We start from the raw sequence: 16,135 nt of genomic DNA, 5'->3' as shown, positions 1-16,135 counted from the left end.
ATATTTAACACCAAGAATACAGTCAACCAACGCACGCACAGATGTAAACAATCTCAACACCTTCTTTGCCTCAGTATTAGATATATTACACAAACACAATTATAAAAAAACCAAATGTCAAAATAACGATAGCCATAAAAAAAACAAATGCCAAAAATACCGATAACCAGAAAACAACGCAAGAAGAAACTTTCTGGGTATGGTATCTGATGTCTGCGATTTCAATCAGACTTGATCTTTCCTCGAAGACATTCCATTAACTTAACACTAAGCGTACATCTTTCGAGGGTATTATGGCTAGCATCTAACAAATGCTAAACCACCAACCCACATAAAGTGCACTACTTTTGCCGTGTTCGGGATTCGATCTCAAGACCGTTGGCATAGAAAATGAACGCTTTTCTCTACGCCACGGGCAGCGACAATTTTTCCAAAATTGTATGATGAAAAATGAAAACGGAATAAGATCACCCTATGCCCCTATGGTTCCAACAATCGTATGAACATTAAAAAAAAAAGAACTGAAAAACAAATAAATGAATAAAATATAAGAAATGAATTTATTTTAAATAGCGTTTAAAAATCACTTTACATATTTTAAAAAGTAAATATCTATTGAATTTCAGTTACAATTGGTCAAAATATGTTTGTTATCACTTCAATTTGATTTCACAAACTTTTAACACATTCAAACATTTCAAAAGTCTTGATAGTAAACATGTTTTTGAAAAAGAAATGCATATGGATGAATGTTCCGTAGACAAACATTTACTGTCTCAATGATAATCTCAAATGAACTCCCTTCTCGCTGTTAAGTGAAATCAATCCCTTGGCTAGTTTCAGCGGCACCTGGGTCTCTGCAGTTCTTTCGAGACAGAACTCCTTAAGTACCGCAAAGAGCAGAGCTTTCATCTCCATCAGCGCGAAACGGGATCCGATACAATTCCTAGGTCCAACTCCAAACGGTATGTAGGCATCCATGTTGATGTTCTTTCGGTTCTCTTCGTTGAACCTTTCTGGGTCGAACCTTTCCGGATTGGGGAAGTACTTCGGGTCGTGATGAAGTCCATGAACCGGGATCCAAATGCTGGTTCCTTTGTCAATGGTGAACTTCAGCCCATTGCCATCGTCGAAGTGGAAGTCCTGCACACAAATTCTATCTAGGGCTGGAGCACACCAGTGACGCAAAGTTTCGGAAATGACCATATCCATGTATTTCATTTTCTGGAGGGTATCGTAGTCCAGAGGTTTACCTTGAAGATTTTTATTGGTTTCCTGAATTTCTTCGTACAGCCGTTGTTGAACATCTGGATTCACGGCTAGCTCGTAGGACGCGAACGTTAAAATCGAAGAAATCGAATCAAACCCACCGACGAAGAATACCAAACATTGAGCTATAAATTCCGGTTCACTGATTGCTCTCGAAATCGATTGTTTGCCAACATTTGATTCCTCAACAGTTGAAAATCCTGCATCCTGGTCCGCTTCGGTGGCGGGATCTTGGGCATGTTTCAACGTTCCTTGCTGGGCTTGCATCAACATATTGATCATGTCCGGTCGAACGATGCCCTGCTCTTTGCGGGTCCGGACTGCCTCCCGAATAATTTGGGAAAAGTACTTGGTAATGTCCCGATCGAACAAGTCGATATCAAACTTCGACAACAGACCGGGCCAGATTCTAGAGGTCAAAATGCGTGCCATCATTTTAAGTTTGTTCGAATTAAACATGCGCTGTGCCATCCGGAAAAAGTCATTTTCGCTATTCTCGATTGATTCGACCTTCAGTCCAAAGGCACACGTTGCGATGATGTCGTTGGCCATCCGGATGAAGAGATCCTTCATTTCGTAATGTAAATATCCCCCGGAACGAGAAGCCTGTTGCTTCAGGATGGAAACCGCTTGTTCACTATATCCCGTCATGAGTCCCAGCATCGTACGCATTTTGGTGCCGGTGAAAGCTGGACTCAACATGGCTCTCATATCTCGCCATTTTTGTCCTGCAATGTAAAGAAGTTGAAAATGAATTAGATAATTTAACAATTTTGCAAATCACCATAGTTCTGAATTATGACGCTTTTATTCCATGAAGCTTACTCCAAATTTTTCTTATAAGCTTAAATCTCAAGTACCGTCAACTGGGGCATCATGCAACACTTTCAACTTCAATGGCCTCTAAAAACTCAATGTCCACAGATAACACTAGTTTACAAATTTAAAAAAAAAAATCGTGAACTTTATTGTCTGACCCATGTTCTAAATGTAAAATTGGGCACTGAATCCAAAAATGAGATTCAAAAAAACACAGTAGAACAGTTTTTGATGTATGCTTCAAATATGATCTTTTTGAAAAACTAAAAAAATACTGGTACTCAGAATCAAATATCCTAGAATGCATAACATTTATTCGAAATCTCTTTTCCGGAAAAATCTGCTCTCGATCATCTGAACTTCACTCTTGTTTATGATCAACAATATTGTTGATATTAGTGACTTTATGATAGATAAAAATATTGAAAACGCAATTTTAAAGAGAAAATTTTGTTTCAGCGAAAGTTTTAGACTCAAACGTAAAATTTCATAAATCTAATTTTCATTTATATTTAAATATCAATTCAAAACAATGATTTCAAGTGGATAGAAGTTATGTTAACTTTATCTTAACAGTAGTTTTTGCCTTTTTGAATAATTTAACGAACTGTGGTGTACTTTTCGAGTATAGGAAGAATTAAACATGATAAATCTCACTCACTCAAAGTCAAAATTAATACTTATCTTACCAGAAGGTCACATGCCAAAGATATGACCCAGGGGAGGGGTATCTTGAGTTTCAAACGTGAATAGAATTTAAAGATATTGTGCTCAGGAGGAATAAAAAATACTGGCTTTTCATTATTAACTTTTTTCTTCGCTACTCAAGCAACCAAAAGTCACAAATTTACTTGAATGAAGGCTTTGAAAGTTACATATTGACTGATAAAGAGAATCAACTGCCCAATTTCCTTGAGTGAACTCTATGTACTCATTAACGAAATTGAAAGTTGCAATAGTGATTAATATGTACCATATATGTGACTTATTTTGCCCAATTCCCATGAGTGAACTACATGTTCTCATGAATGAACTTAAAAGTTGTAAAAGTGATTAATATGTACGTTGTAAGGGACTTAAGGGGGAGGGGTAGAGTCAAACATTTTCCAAAAATCGATTTTTTTTTTCTTATTGTAAAACATTTCAAGAATGTTGTGTCAAATTTTCAAGTCAATTGAAGCAAAACTGTAGAAATTACAGGCCTTTATCTCCTCCTATCTAATACTGCAAGAAAGCAGGAGCAGAAACTTCAAACCCGTTTTTCTCGGAAGCACATTTTTAAAGTCCGTGGACATCGTCATTTGAAAAGTACTTATTCCATTCTTTTCAAATTAAGAACATATTTTCTAAATATAAAATACAAGTACCCAACGTTGTTTTTTTTTTTTACTTTGGGGAGTTTTTACAGATAAAAAATGGCGGATTTTTTCGTGAAAACTCGTAGTTTATACTTCAAACAGCCACAAAAATTTCATTAATTTTTTTTAAGTTAAATAAAACGTTGGGGCCCAGAAAAACACACACACACACACACACACACACACACACACACACACACACACACACACACACACACACACACACACACACACACACACACACACACACACACACACACACACACACACACACACAAACACACACACACACACACACACACACACACACACACACACACACACACACACACACACACACACACACACACACACACACACACACACACACACACACACACACACCTGAGGGGTGTTCAGGTTTTTAAAATGCAAAATTGAAAGAAATACGTCAAGTTGATATTGACCAAATTTTGACCGTATCACCCTATATAATCTTTGAACCGTTATAACTTTTTTGTTCCAATTCCATTCGTGTTGCAGTCTCCAAGTGAAATATTTGTATCAATTTAGGCTTGAAGAAAACTATTCATAAAAAGCAATAGGAATACCAGTAATTTTTACCACCAAATTAAATTTTAATCATAAACGAATGCTGAGAAACCGCGTGTTAATAATTACCCCGCATCTTGAAAAGTATGGGGAAAATATAAACACTTCTTAGGGCGTGGGTGGAAATTTTTTTAAACATTAAATCATATCACATCACATGTACCATCAATTACCAAACGTAAAACTTTAAAAAACAACATTTTATCTTCATTCACATTGACGAGGGAGTCAATTGATAAGCCACGTCTCAAAATGATTTTCGATTCTCAGAGACATGAATTTTGTTAATAACTGTAACTACATAATTTACATAGTTAGTTTGCAAGTTATTACTGTAAGTTATCAATAGAATGACAGACTAGCACATTTGATCAGATTTGAGACCCTACTATGAACCTAACGGCGCTTATGGCGTTTGTTCGGAATTCCCCTTTGTTCATAATTACCGCACTTAGCCCTACATCACTTTTTGTTAAATTATTCCAAATAGCAAAAACTACTGGTATGGTAAAGTAAACATAATTTCTTCAATTTTCAATCGATTCTTATACATAACCTCTGTGTTTTGAATTGATATTAAAGTATAAATGAAAATTAGATTTTTTAAATGTTTCGTTCAATTCTAAAACTTTCGCGGATAAATTTTTTTTTTTAAATGCGTTTTCAATCATTTGTTCTATCATAAAGTGAAATTCAGATGATCGATAGAAAATTTATTCCCCTTTGATATGCAGAAAAGAGATTTCGAATTAATGTTACGCAGTCAAGTTCAAGTTCTTTTTTAATTTTTTTCCAAAATATCATATTTGGAGCATAACTTAAAAACTGTTCTACTGAGAATTTTAAGAATTTCATGTTCGGATTCCATGCCCGATTTCACATTAAAAGTGATCTTCAGTTCACTTGGTTCAAAAAAGCTGTTAACTTATCATACCGCTTGCACTTCAAAAGTTTTGAGATTGATGGGACATCAAATAAACGTAGTTATAAAAACTATTAGTTTCCACAAATTATTTTTAAACTTACAAAAACAGGTGATTTTCACCCTACTAAGAAAAAGGGGTCAGAGGCAAAACAGCCTGCGGCTGAAAACCTCTCAAATAAAGACAAAATAAAAAGAAAAAGGAATGGGTGATGTCATAACGCATAAACCAATTGCCGTAATTAATTTTTTTAAAATTTTTTTTCCATACACGCAAAATAATTTTGAAATTCATTTTACAGTTTTTATCACGTAAACTAAGTTTATGATGCATCGCATCAATTTTGTGTTATTTCTCATTTGTATTTTTTGGCAGTATTTGGCCGGACGAATATATCTAATATCATCGCTAATAATTCATTCCATATCAGAATTTAAAATTTTAAATGTTAGATGCTGCTAATAGATTAATTGGAATGTTAAATTTGGATCTTAAATTTCAATCTGAATTTTAAATCAAAATCTCATAATCTTTGTACCTACTCCAAATCATAATCATTATCAAGACACGAATGCCATAAGTGATGGTAAGATGGTAAAGTGTCTCTACTTAAACTAAAAAAAATATTTCAACCATTTGAAAAATAATTTGATTTAAAATCTAAGTTCCAGACTGAACCAATTTTATCTTGAAAATAGATATCTAATAAGAAATAACTGTATTTCATGCAAAGTTTTAAGGCAATACGAACTAATATCAAATTATCTCGGAAACGCTTTGGTGTTTTTGAGTCAAAAGGGAGCTAAGGACGCAAATTTAACCATAGAAAACAGCTATAATTTGTCAGTGACTTCATCGTTTCGTGTTTAGACACTAAAAAAGTCTATTTCCTAACGGACTAAAACTTGAAAAAGTCGATAAAAACGTTTGAAAATGCATTTTAATTTTTTTTTTGCCAGAAGCTGAAAATCAGCATTTTCTGCCGTCGAATCAAGCAGCAAATTCAACTCGATCAAGTCAACTGAATTTTAGTGCTACAGCTTGACTTGTTTCATCTCACGTTTTGGCCTATTGGTTACATGTCGGGGAGGTAATCAGTCGACTTGAGTTCGATTCCTGGTCGAGTTGATTTTTTTTATTTACCATTCATAATCGATGCATTTTGCACTAAACGGTGAATCGTAGATCTATCAAACAAAGCAATAATAGAAATATGTATGTCTGTTTGTAGAATACAAAAAATCCATACACACACATACATTATGTTTCTAATGCTGTGTTTGGCAGATGATGCTATTATCCGTATAATGTAAGCTTGCCAGATTGCCCGGTTTTATCCGGGTTTGCCCGGATATTTGATGCAAAATTTCGATAAGGTCCGGTCCGGCCCAGTTGCCCGGATATCGTGAAAAAAGTCCGGATATTGCCCGGATTTTTCACAGAGAAACCAAAAAAAATCAAAGTTTTTGAGTAAGCTTTGGCAAAATCGATTAACGGTATGGAAATTTTCAACGGTTATTTCACATAATTTCACTGTTTTACTTTTATAAAGCTTTAAATATTTAAGTGTTCCAACAAGTTTTTGGAAGTCTGCAATTACATTAATAAAATATGAATTTCATTTTTTTTTGCATTTTTTCTTTGCTTTTATGTATAATTACATCTAAATTTTGCCCGGTTTTTGCCCGGTTTTTGCCCGGTTTTTGCCCGGTTTTTGAATTTGAAAAATTGAAATCCATGCCCGGATTTTGCCAGGTTTTTTTGAAAAAATGCCTGGAATTGCTAAGCGCGGATGGGAGTGGAAAAAATTCTGGCAACCTTAGTATAATCCAACAATCAAAATAATCGATCATGAAGGGTAAATGAAAAAAATCACCTCGACCAGGAATCGAACTCCAGTCTTTGAATTACCTCTCCGACTCCTAACCAATAGGCTTAATCGTCAGATGTAAACAAGTCAAGCTGTAGCTTTTGAGCCAAAAAAAAACTAGAAAAATCAACAGTTCATTAGTTTTTAAGTTGACAATGAAGAATGTTCGAGGCGATTCAGCAAAATTATTTTACCATGTCCTTTTCATCGAAAATATCTCAAACACACGTTTACTAAAAATAAAATAAAAATAGGCTACACACTTAGAAAAATCCACGTATATTTACGTGTAAGAGCATGGGTAGAAGGGAATCGGGCATTTACGTGCTATAAAACTGCTTATTTCATGTAAATCTTCATGAAATAAGCAGCATTATCAAGTGTTGAAACCCGGTACTGTTTAAAGTAGATTTACATTTTCAACTCCGTACACTTAGTAAAATCCACGTACGTTTACGTGCGATAGCATGAGCAGAAAAGAATCGGGCATTTACGAGCGATAAAGCTGCTTATTTCATGTAAACTTCCATGAAATAAGCAGCTTTTACACATGTAAAATCCCGCGACTTTTCTACCCATGCACACATGTAATTTTCTGTGCGCGTTCAATATTATTGTTTACAATCAATTTACATTTTCAACTCTATTTGATGAAGTTTAGTTGGCATCGGATCTTTTAAAAAAGTAACTGAAAAAGTGGTATACGTTAATTTTAGTTGCTTTATTTAACAAAATATGAACTCATTGCCAAATAAAGGCAAAAGTAATTCGCGTTGGAACACATTCACAGATGTACGCTATAATATTTACCATCGCATTCTTCAAGTAGATCCATCTCCGGAACAGGAACGCCCTCAAAGATCCGGTCGAATCTAATTGCTGATTATTGCTTATCCTTCAAATCCACCGGAAAATTTCATTCGAAGAATCGGGATAGTTTGTTGAATTGAATTGCATATATCATCACTCAGCTGCTTCTTTGGGGCCGTTTCCGCTTTAGTATTTGGTATCCGTACCCTTGGCGACACCCCTCTAATGGTAGTAGCTTCCAGAAACTTTGGTCCGGATTTCAGATCATATTCGTTGTTCACGGTGTAGGAGATGGCTTCGCAGGCAATCTTAGATACAACAGCCTGCTGCAAATTGCGCCTGATGTTGCGTTCGTGGCCGTCTTCGAGGATTAACCAGCCACGGCTCACAAGTGGAAGGCGCCCTTATTGTATGTAATCAGCTCTGCTCGGATTTCCGATAACCTCAACGACTATTGACAACTTTTATGAGAGCCTAGATAATGACAAAAAAAAATATCAAAATTTATTCAATTTATTCAATTGAAAACATACCACTTGTTGATTAAATCGCCGCTAACTGTTTCGTCTTCGTAGGCCCATCTTGTGAACAACAGTCTCGCCGGGCCCCATCACATTGCCGAAAGCTCCAGGAACAAAGTTTCCTACTCGTAGTTGGTGTTGAGTGCTGCATTTTGCGGGTTCTTGACCGTCTTGATGGCCAAACAGGCGCTGTTTAGTAAGACACGAAAAACATTCATGAACACCTATTCGATGTTATCATAATTTCTTGCAATATTGAAGACGTATTTAAAAATTCAAACTATTACGACACTGAAAATTCAATGCAATCTCCATTTTTGCAGGCAAATTGGAGGAAGGGAAATTTTAAAAACATTCAATTTTACTCTGTGGTTAAAACTAACGCTTAATTTCGAGTTCTGATTTTCTATAGATAGGAATTAATCAGAAAATTTAAAATAACATATTATAATAAGCTTACCAACTAGAAATGAAACTCACTCAATCGGATTAATGTCTCTTCAGTAATCATTACTGATATCGAATGCCCTTTTCCGGTTAAGAGATAGCTTGAAACTGCTTCGTGGGATAACGGTTGATAGTAGAATTCGGACCGACGTTCCTCCTCCGGATCGTCCATCGTTTTGAGATGTGGTAATCGATCGTTGGCTTAAATAGCCTCGATTCCGCTTCAGCCCTATTGCAGCTCCATTCAGCAGGATCGCACTGGTCTGCACCTTCTTCTGGGCGTTAAATAAGCCATGGTTCATTTCGGAGGATGCTGATAACGATCAATTCCGGAAAAATCGGGTTAAGGAACCGAAAAAAAAGACAGCGCGCTTCTTCAGTTTACGAAGAAGTCGAATTTTACCGGATGGTCCCATAGTCTCCTTGAAATGGTTGGGTTACACGAAATTCCCGAATTTCAACCCGTTTTACTATTTGGTCCTCGAAAAAATCGATCTAAAACACGTAAATAAAATGGAACGCGTTCATAAAATTCACTACACGGCAAATTTAGAAGTGTAAAAAAAGCGTTTGGCATCATGTTGAGATTTATTCTAGCGTTAAATTTCAAAAGGGCGTAGCTACCAATTGTAAAAAAAAATAGTCTTAACAGTCATTCTGGAGGCCGTGAAGATGAAAGAAAATTGTTTAAAATATGAAGCTTTGAAAATTTGACTAAAATTTGTTAAATATAAATACATGAAAATTGAAATAGCAGAGAGACATAAAACCTAAACATATTTATTAATTTTAATTTTAACATGTCATTTTAACATGTCAATATTTACCAAAGTATAAAATTCATTTTCCTGTTTTTTCGATTCACTTTACTTATTAGCAAACTTGATTGGTTCAAGATTAGCACATATTGAGTTGTATTTATTTTATATTTAACAACATTAAGAATATAAATAGATATGCCCACGTAGATATTACTCGAATTTTCCCTCTCCTTGGGCATTATCCAACTCCATTTACCAGTTTTTTTTTTATTAGGATTTGATTGGATATTCTGAAATTTCAAACGCGTTTAAATCGGTTTGAGTTTCGCCCTTTTTGAAATGTTGCGCAAGTATTGCTTGCGACCATTTGGAAACTGAATTAATCTATATGAAAACAACTTTGACTGAATCGATAAACCATGGTACAAAGTGTGATATATCATGTATATGTATACTCAGGTGTTCAATTCTGTTCCTGAAAATGTTACAGAATTTCTAATACCGTATTTGTTTATGCCGAGTGTTGCACTAGTGTTGCACTGGTGCACCACTAGGTGCTGTCAAACTGTTTGTTTATTCGGACGGTGTTGCACTGGTTTTGACCTGTCGGAGTTCTGCTTACGGACGGTGGCCCACCGATAATTTTGCCAGTGTTGCGAGAGAGCGTGTGAGTGAGCGAGGTAGCAATACACTGGCGAGGATTTGTGTTTGTTTTTATCGGGTACGGTGGAACACTCCACGAGTGGAGAAAACAAATACAGTATAAGTAACTTATCAATATTATTGGCTAATGACTTAATTTCAGCTCAGATGATTACATTTAAAGAATTCGTGAATAACTGTTTTGAATAGCAATTATTAACAGAATCTTATAGACGATATGCAAAAAAAAAAGTTTAATTTTTCAAAAATTTCCGTAATAATCTTTTCTGAAGTTCCTTGTGGTTTACCTATATACCTCTATTTTCTTTGGTTAAATGTAAACATTATTCAAAATTTTCTCTGCAGAGGAAAACATATTGTAGAGTTTATTTTAAAATGAAAACATAATTCCGGAATTCATGGATAAAACAATTAACATGAAACTGTCCAAACGAAGTTTTTAAGGTAAGAATCAATATCTTAAAATGACTATTCCTACATATCAAGTCTTTGACTGAATAAAAGATAAAAGGTTTCGTATACATATTTTAGTTTCTGAACCGCGTCTAAGTACATTAATTTTCTATAACAAACCTGAACGAAAAACAAAATATTAAAGGTAATCTTCATACAATTTGTACGGAAAAGATAACGCAGAAAAAGTGTCATGTGTAGTGACCCTGCGTGTTCGAAGGTAATTATTTGGAATGATTGTTACTATATTTACATGTAAAATCATTTTAAATTGTTATTTTGACTAAGAGTTTAATATACTATTATTTCAAAAGCATGAATGGATTTAATCTTAAAATTACCTGTTATCTGGAGGACGAATTAAAATTAATTTTAGAGAACATTAGTGAAAACTTACTGTTTGAAGAAGTGAAAATATTTCATAGTTTTCAGCTGCATTAGTTTTAAAACTATTTTAGGTTTATATCGTTCGCTATCCAGTACCTATCATCATGGATGGTTATCGGAGTAATTTCTTTTTTCAATACGTTCTACACTGGAATTTAAAAAGAATCTATAGTATTACTAAAGGTGAATAAAGTTACATAATACTCACCATACACAACGGTTACACAACACTTCGGTTATCTGGAGTAACATTGCGGATATCCAACTTCATCCATGCTTCTATATTTACGGGGATTCTAAAATTGATTTTGCTGGAAATATTTAAACAGCACACTGATCCACGCGAATGAAATATTAAGTTTGAGTACATATACCTACATTTCTGTTAGACGTTCACAAAACTTTAAAATCTTTTGGAAATTATAGCTCCAGTTGAATTTCAAGATGGGCCTCGAAGAATCGTTTTTCCACTATTGATGCATACTTTCACACTTTTCAAAAATATTTTTTAATAAAAAGTCAATGCCTTCGAGCAGCTACAACATTGAAAATTGATTAAGTCTCCGTTGAAGTTCAATAGCATGTATGTTAAAATATAACGGGAACCTATATTCCACTTTAAAACACTAATTTTAGTCGAAATTCGCCGTGACAAACTATTTTTGGATTCTGAAAATGGCTGCCCGTCAAAAAATGTGCTGCATTGTGGCTGACGTGTAAATGATTTTTCATGTAAATCAGTTTACATGTAAGATAGATGTAAAATTAGTTGTAATTGAATGCCAGTATGTTTGTTTACGCATGAATCCATGTGAGTCATGAAATTTTACATGATTTTTCAAGGTATAATAAATTCCTGACAAAAAATGTAAACTCACGCGTAATGTAATGTTCCATTTTTCAAGTGTGTAGATTTACAATACACAATCAAATGAAATGCGAACGGAGGTTTACATGAAAATAGCTTAACAATTACATGAAATCGCCCGATTCCTTTCTACCCATGTTCTAACATGTATGGTTACATGAATTTTCTAAGCTGTAAATATTGGTTCGTGGTTTTTACATGTCTTTTCGAGTGCTTTTTATTTTCGAGTCAAAAAATGCAAAATTCCGTGTATCGTAGCATTACATTTTTTTTTCTGTGTATATAATCTTTTTCATAACTAGCTCAACGCTGCTATAGTTTTGCATATCCGAGCTCCAGTAACGTAACTATCACCACTGACCATACTGACTGGACACTCGATTTCGTTTTCTGGATAATTTTTCCAACAGTACGCAATGTCGATTCCAGAGTGCGCATCGATCGATTTGAAGAAATGCTATCCCAGTTAGGAAATGCCACCCGACTTTTAAAAAACAAAAAGGCAAAATCTACGATAAAATCGGGCTAAACAGGACGATTTTTCCTACAGGGCATTTTTGGTCAAATATTTCAGGTTCGCCACCTGCCGTCGATATAGCGAACCTGCAAAATCTGACAACAAAAAATTAGACAGAAAATCGTTGAATTTTTGTTCTAAGTGTCATGTCAGTGTGGTCAGTGCTATCACCGAAATTAAGTGCCCGGATACTAAATGATCATAGCTTTAGATGCTACGGCAGAAAATGCTCATCGTGCCTCGATCAATTGTGCTCTAACGCCCCAAGTCAATAAGTTAAAGTAGAAACGCGTTTTGAAATTGATTGTAGTGACAAAATGAAAAAAACTTTGAGCTTATTTTCCGGTGCTCAAAAGTTATAATATTTTCGTCATTTGAGAACCTTGTTGGTTACATAAAAATACATACAATATACATACATACAATAACATACAAATCCAGTTTTTCATGAATAACTTTTGTCCCCTTCGGCCGATTTCTTTTGAAAACGGTTTTTCTCGTTGAGCGACCCTTTCCCGTGATCCGATCTGGCCCAAATTTGGTATGAGACCTTGTACTAGGCTTAAGATCAATTTAAGCCTGCAGCGCATAACATTTCACAAGCTTGAAATCTACATACATATTATGGGGCAGTCTAATACCCATGTTATTTTACAGTTTTAAATACATTTGTGAAACATCGAAGAAGATATGCAAAAAATTGTCGATATTTTATTTATTTATTTATTTATTATTATCTTTTTTTTTTTTGAAAAAAAGCTGTTTTTGTAAAATAGCCTATATTTCAACAGATTTGGTATTCTAAGAAACTTTTAAGTCCCAATAAGTCATAAAAATCTTCTTGCACTAAAATAAAATTGCGTTTTGTAGAAACATTGAAAATCGTATTGAAATATATAAATAATTTCAACAACTATTTTCGGAACTGGTTGAATTCAAAATATTAAAATTTTACCATTTTTCCAAATTTCCATGTACGTACACGTATAAGAAACGTCGTGAATAAAAGGGGTTTTAGCAGAAAGAGAAATTTGTTTTTATTTTTTTTTTAAATCAATTGATAAGCTTATTTTGTTATGAATGATGATTCTAACGATGATATGGATGGTATCCCATCACTATGAAGCTATCCGAATGAATGATTTTGAAATGTGCAAATCACGCTTTTAAGTCTGAAGTGCTTTGTACCTACCCATGATGAAATAGTCGACGCCCTTAGCGCAAATTCAAATCATCAATGGAATTTCTCAACCATCTGGATAGCATGTGAATTTTCTAGATTGACACGATACAAATGGCTCTTACCTGTCAGACTGATCAGCATCTTGTTGAAGTAAATATCCGGACTTTCATTCGAAGTCTCGAACAACGGCCGATGGTCAACGAAATGGTCGAAATGTTTGACCGCGAGGTTTTTTATAAGTTCCGGATCTCGAATCACGAACATTGGCATGGTCATGTCGAACAAACCGAAAACTCTGCAATTTAGGCATATTATTCTCTTATATTTTCAAATTAGTGATTTATTAACTCACTTAACACCCGCATATTTGTTGTAGATCTTCCCGATGAATTCGCTGAAGGTAGTCCGATTCAAAATTGGCCCAGCCGTACTTCCGAAAATTGGCTGGACCGCCATCGACGGAATAGGTTTATCGTGGAAGTAGTCATTCTTGTGGGTAATCCTCCGATAGATAAGCACAAGCGCGGTTAAAATTAACCCAAGCGTTATCAGCCCGATCTCCATCTTTGCTCGGTCAGTTCACGAAAACAACTGAGTCGATTTTTGGAACTGAGCCGGTTTTGGGTAGTGAAAATTGGTTGGTTTGTTTTGATGCATGACGAAATGATTGATGTTTTTTTACCGGGATGCTCTTATGATAAATTGAATCAACTCCACCCCAAGGTAAGTGAGGTAATGAACGAACTTTGAGAATTAGGTAGCAAAATAACGATCTTACGTTGAGCTTGGTTGGACTCCAACAATCATATGGGAAGTATGTGCATGACCTATGAGACTGTTTTTTTCGCTATAAATAGTAGGTATATTTGATGCGATGAAATTTCTTTCGAATGATGAAAATTTCAGCATGGGGTATAAAAAGGGATGATTTGCAAAATAATCAGCCGGTCCATTTAAGGCTATCCATGCCTGATTACAGCTTGACGTTAAGATATCAGTATATGCGAGAGAAAAAAAAACAGGCTGAATCCAAAAGAGCGGACTCAAAATTTATTGAATAACTATGCTGACCCAGTGTACTTTGCTACACTTTTTGAAAATAAAAGTATTTTTTGGAAATTATTAAAATTTAATTGATTTCAAGAATCGTTCTAAATTAAATTTCAACATAGTTCAGAAGCAACCGCTCTGAAATAAGAGCTTCGACTGGAGTTACGAATGATTCAATCTAATTTTCTGAAACTTGATCTCTAAATTAGATTTCAAATATCTGCCTTTTTGCTCTGTTTTTAAAAGGCTTTACATTGATTATTTAATGATTTCAAAATGAATGTTTTACTGGTATGGATACTCACCTCTTTCAAGAGGGGGAAAGGGCTCACGAACTACTATAGACACATGTTTAGTATCTAAACAACGTAACATTTCGTTCCATTTTTCTTATGAGTTTTCGAGATTGAAGTGAGGGTCTCAAATGATACGTACGCAAACAACCTGCCTCATATTCTATTGTCTCTATTACTTAATACTTAATACTCGATTTATGCTAAAAAAACATGTACGGAAACCTCTTTTTTCCTTCCGATCTGCAATCGCTGGAAAGATCCCATTTTTTCGTAATCAAAAACCCTATAATATCAAATTTGGTTCCATTGGTTGATAAATTCTCAAGCAATACAACCCCCTCCGCCCCTCCCCTCTTCACACTGCAAGGCAGAAGGGTCTGTACCTTTCATAGAAACATATCTCGTTTTTAAAAACCTTCTCATGCCAAATTTGATTCTGTTTGCTTCTCCAGTTATACAAACACCATTGTTTTATAGTCCTCGCCCTATTTCCTGCGCATTCCGTGGAAGAAGAGTGGTGTTTCATTACAGCCAATTTTCGTACCCAAATGATTTCCCATGTCATATTTGGTTCCATTTGTTAACTATAACCTTTTCTCGTATACAGATTCCCTCCTATGCCAAATTTGGTATCATTTCCTTCATTTCCTCGATAAGCTCTAAAGTTATTGTAAAGAAGCCCCCTTTTCTCCTTCCTATCACCCCACTGGAAGGAGGCAGTAGTACTAAATATTCATAGGACCATTCCTCGTACTCAAACACCTTTCTAAGCTTAATTTGGTTCCACTCACTGGATAAGGTCTCGAGTAATGTAAAAAATTGTATGGGAGCATACTCTCCCCTTAAAATTCCTCCACTTGAAGAACAGAGGGTTCTCAAAATATCTTAGTAACATTTCTCGTATTCAAATTTATTCCAATTCTAAATTTGGTTCTATTTGCTTGATTAGTTTTCCAGTTATGCTGAAAATTGTAAAGGAGACCCCTCTCCCCTTTCTATCTGGATTAGGCCCGTGGGGGGGGGGGGCTTTCAAAATTCAAATCAGCTAGAAAAAACAACAATACCAAAAACGCACAATAAATCCGGTAGACGTTAAAAAAATCAAAATTATGTAGCTTTTTTTGAACAAATAATTTGTGAGTTTGAAGTTTCGGATATAAGAATCAGTGCACAGAAATAGAGGACAAAAATGTAGCACCAGATATCTGAAGAAATTGAATCCGAATCCTAAAATGAACATCAGATCAGATCAGCATATGACCATGATTAAAGCTGGTTTAAAAAAAATCATAATACTTGTTTAGTTTTATTCATCTTAATTAACATTTCCTTTTGTTATTTTTAATTGA

General features: G+C 34.9%; 1 protein-coding gene across 1 annotated transcript; it reads right to left on the bottom strand.

Annotated features, from left to right (window-relative positions):
* Positions 1-584: 584 nt before the first annotated feature.
* On the bottom strand, positions 585-14,121 carry LOC129753333 (probable cytochrome P450 9f2). The gene is made up of 3 exons (XM_055749147.1): positions 13,793-14,121; positions 13,563-13,735; positions 585-1,997 (listed from the first exon to the last, which is right to left on the bottom strand). Exons 1-3 carry the CDS (start codon positions 14,002-14,004, stop codon positions 769-771), a joined length of 1,614 nt encoding a protein of 537 aa, XP_055605122.1. The 5' UTR covers positions 14,005-14,121; the 3' UTR covers positions 585-768.
* Between the last annotated feature and the right edge of the window lie 2,014 nt (positions 14,122-16,135).

The sequence above is a fragment of the Uranotaenia lowii genome, chromosome 3 (genome assembly GCF_029784155.1).
Source record: "Uranotaenia lowii strain MFRU-FL chromosome 3, ASM2978415v1, whole genome shotgun sequence".
NCBI lineage: Eukaryota > Metazoa > Arthropoda > Insecta > Diptera > Culicidae > Uranotaenia > Uranotaenia lowii.
Note: the sequence above shows the minus strand (reverse complement) of the source record. Positions and strands in the feature narration are given on the sequence as shown.

Bases quoted from the DNA above. Each gene is read 5' to 3' on its own strand.
- LOC129753333 (XM_055749147.1), bottom strand. From the start codon at position 14,004: ATGGAGATCGGGCTGATAACGCTTGGGTTAATTTTAACCGCGCTTGTG. The intron at 13,736-13,792 runs GTGAGTTAATAA...CCTAAATTGCAG, and splicing joins AACAAATATGCGGGTGTTAA to AGTTTTCGGTTTGTTCGACA. The intron at 1,998-13,562 runs GTAAGAGCCATT...TTTACATTGCAG, and splicing joins GATGCTGATCAGTCTGACAG to GACAAAAATGGCGAGATATG.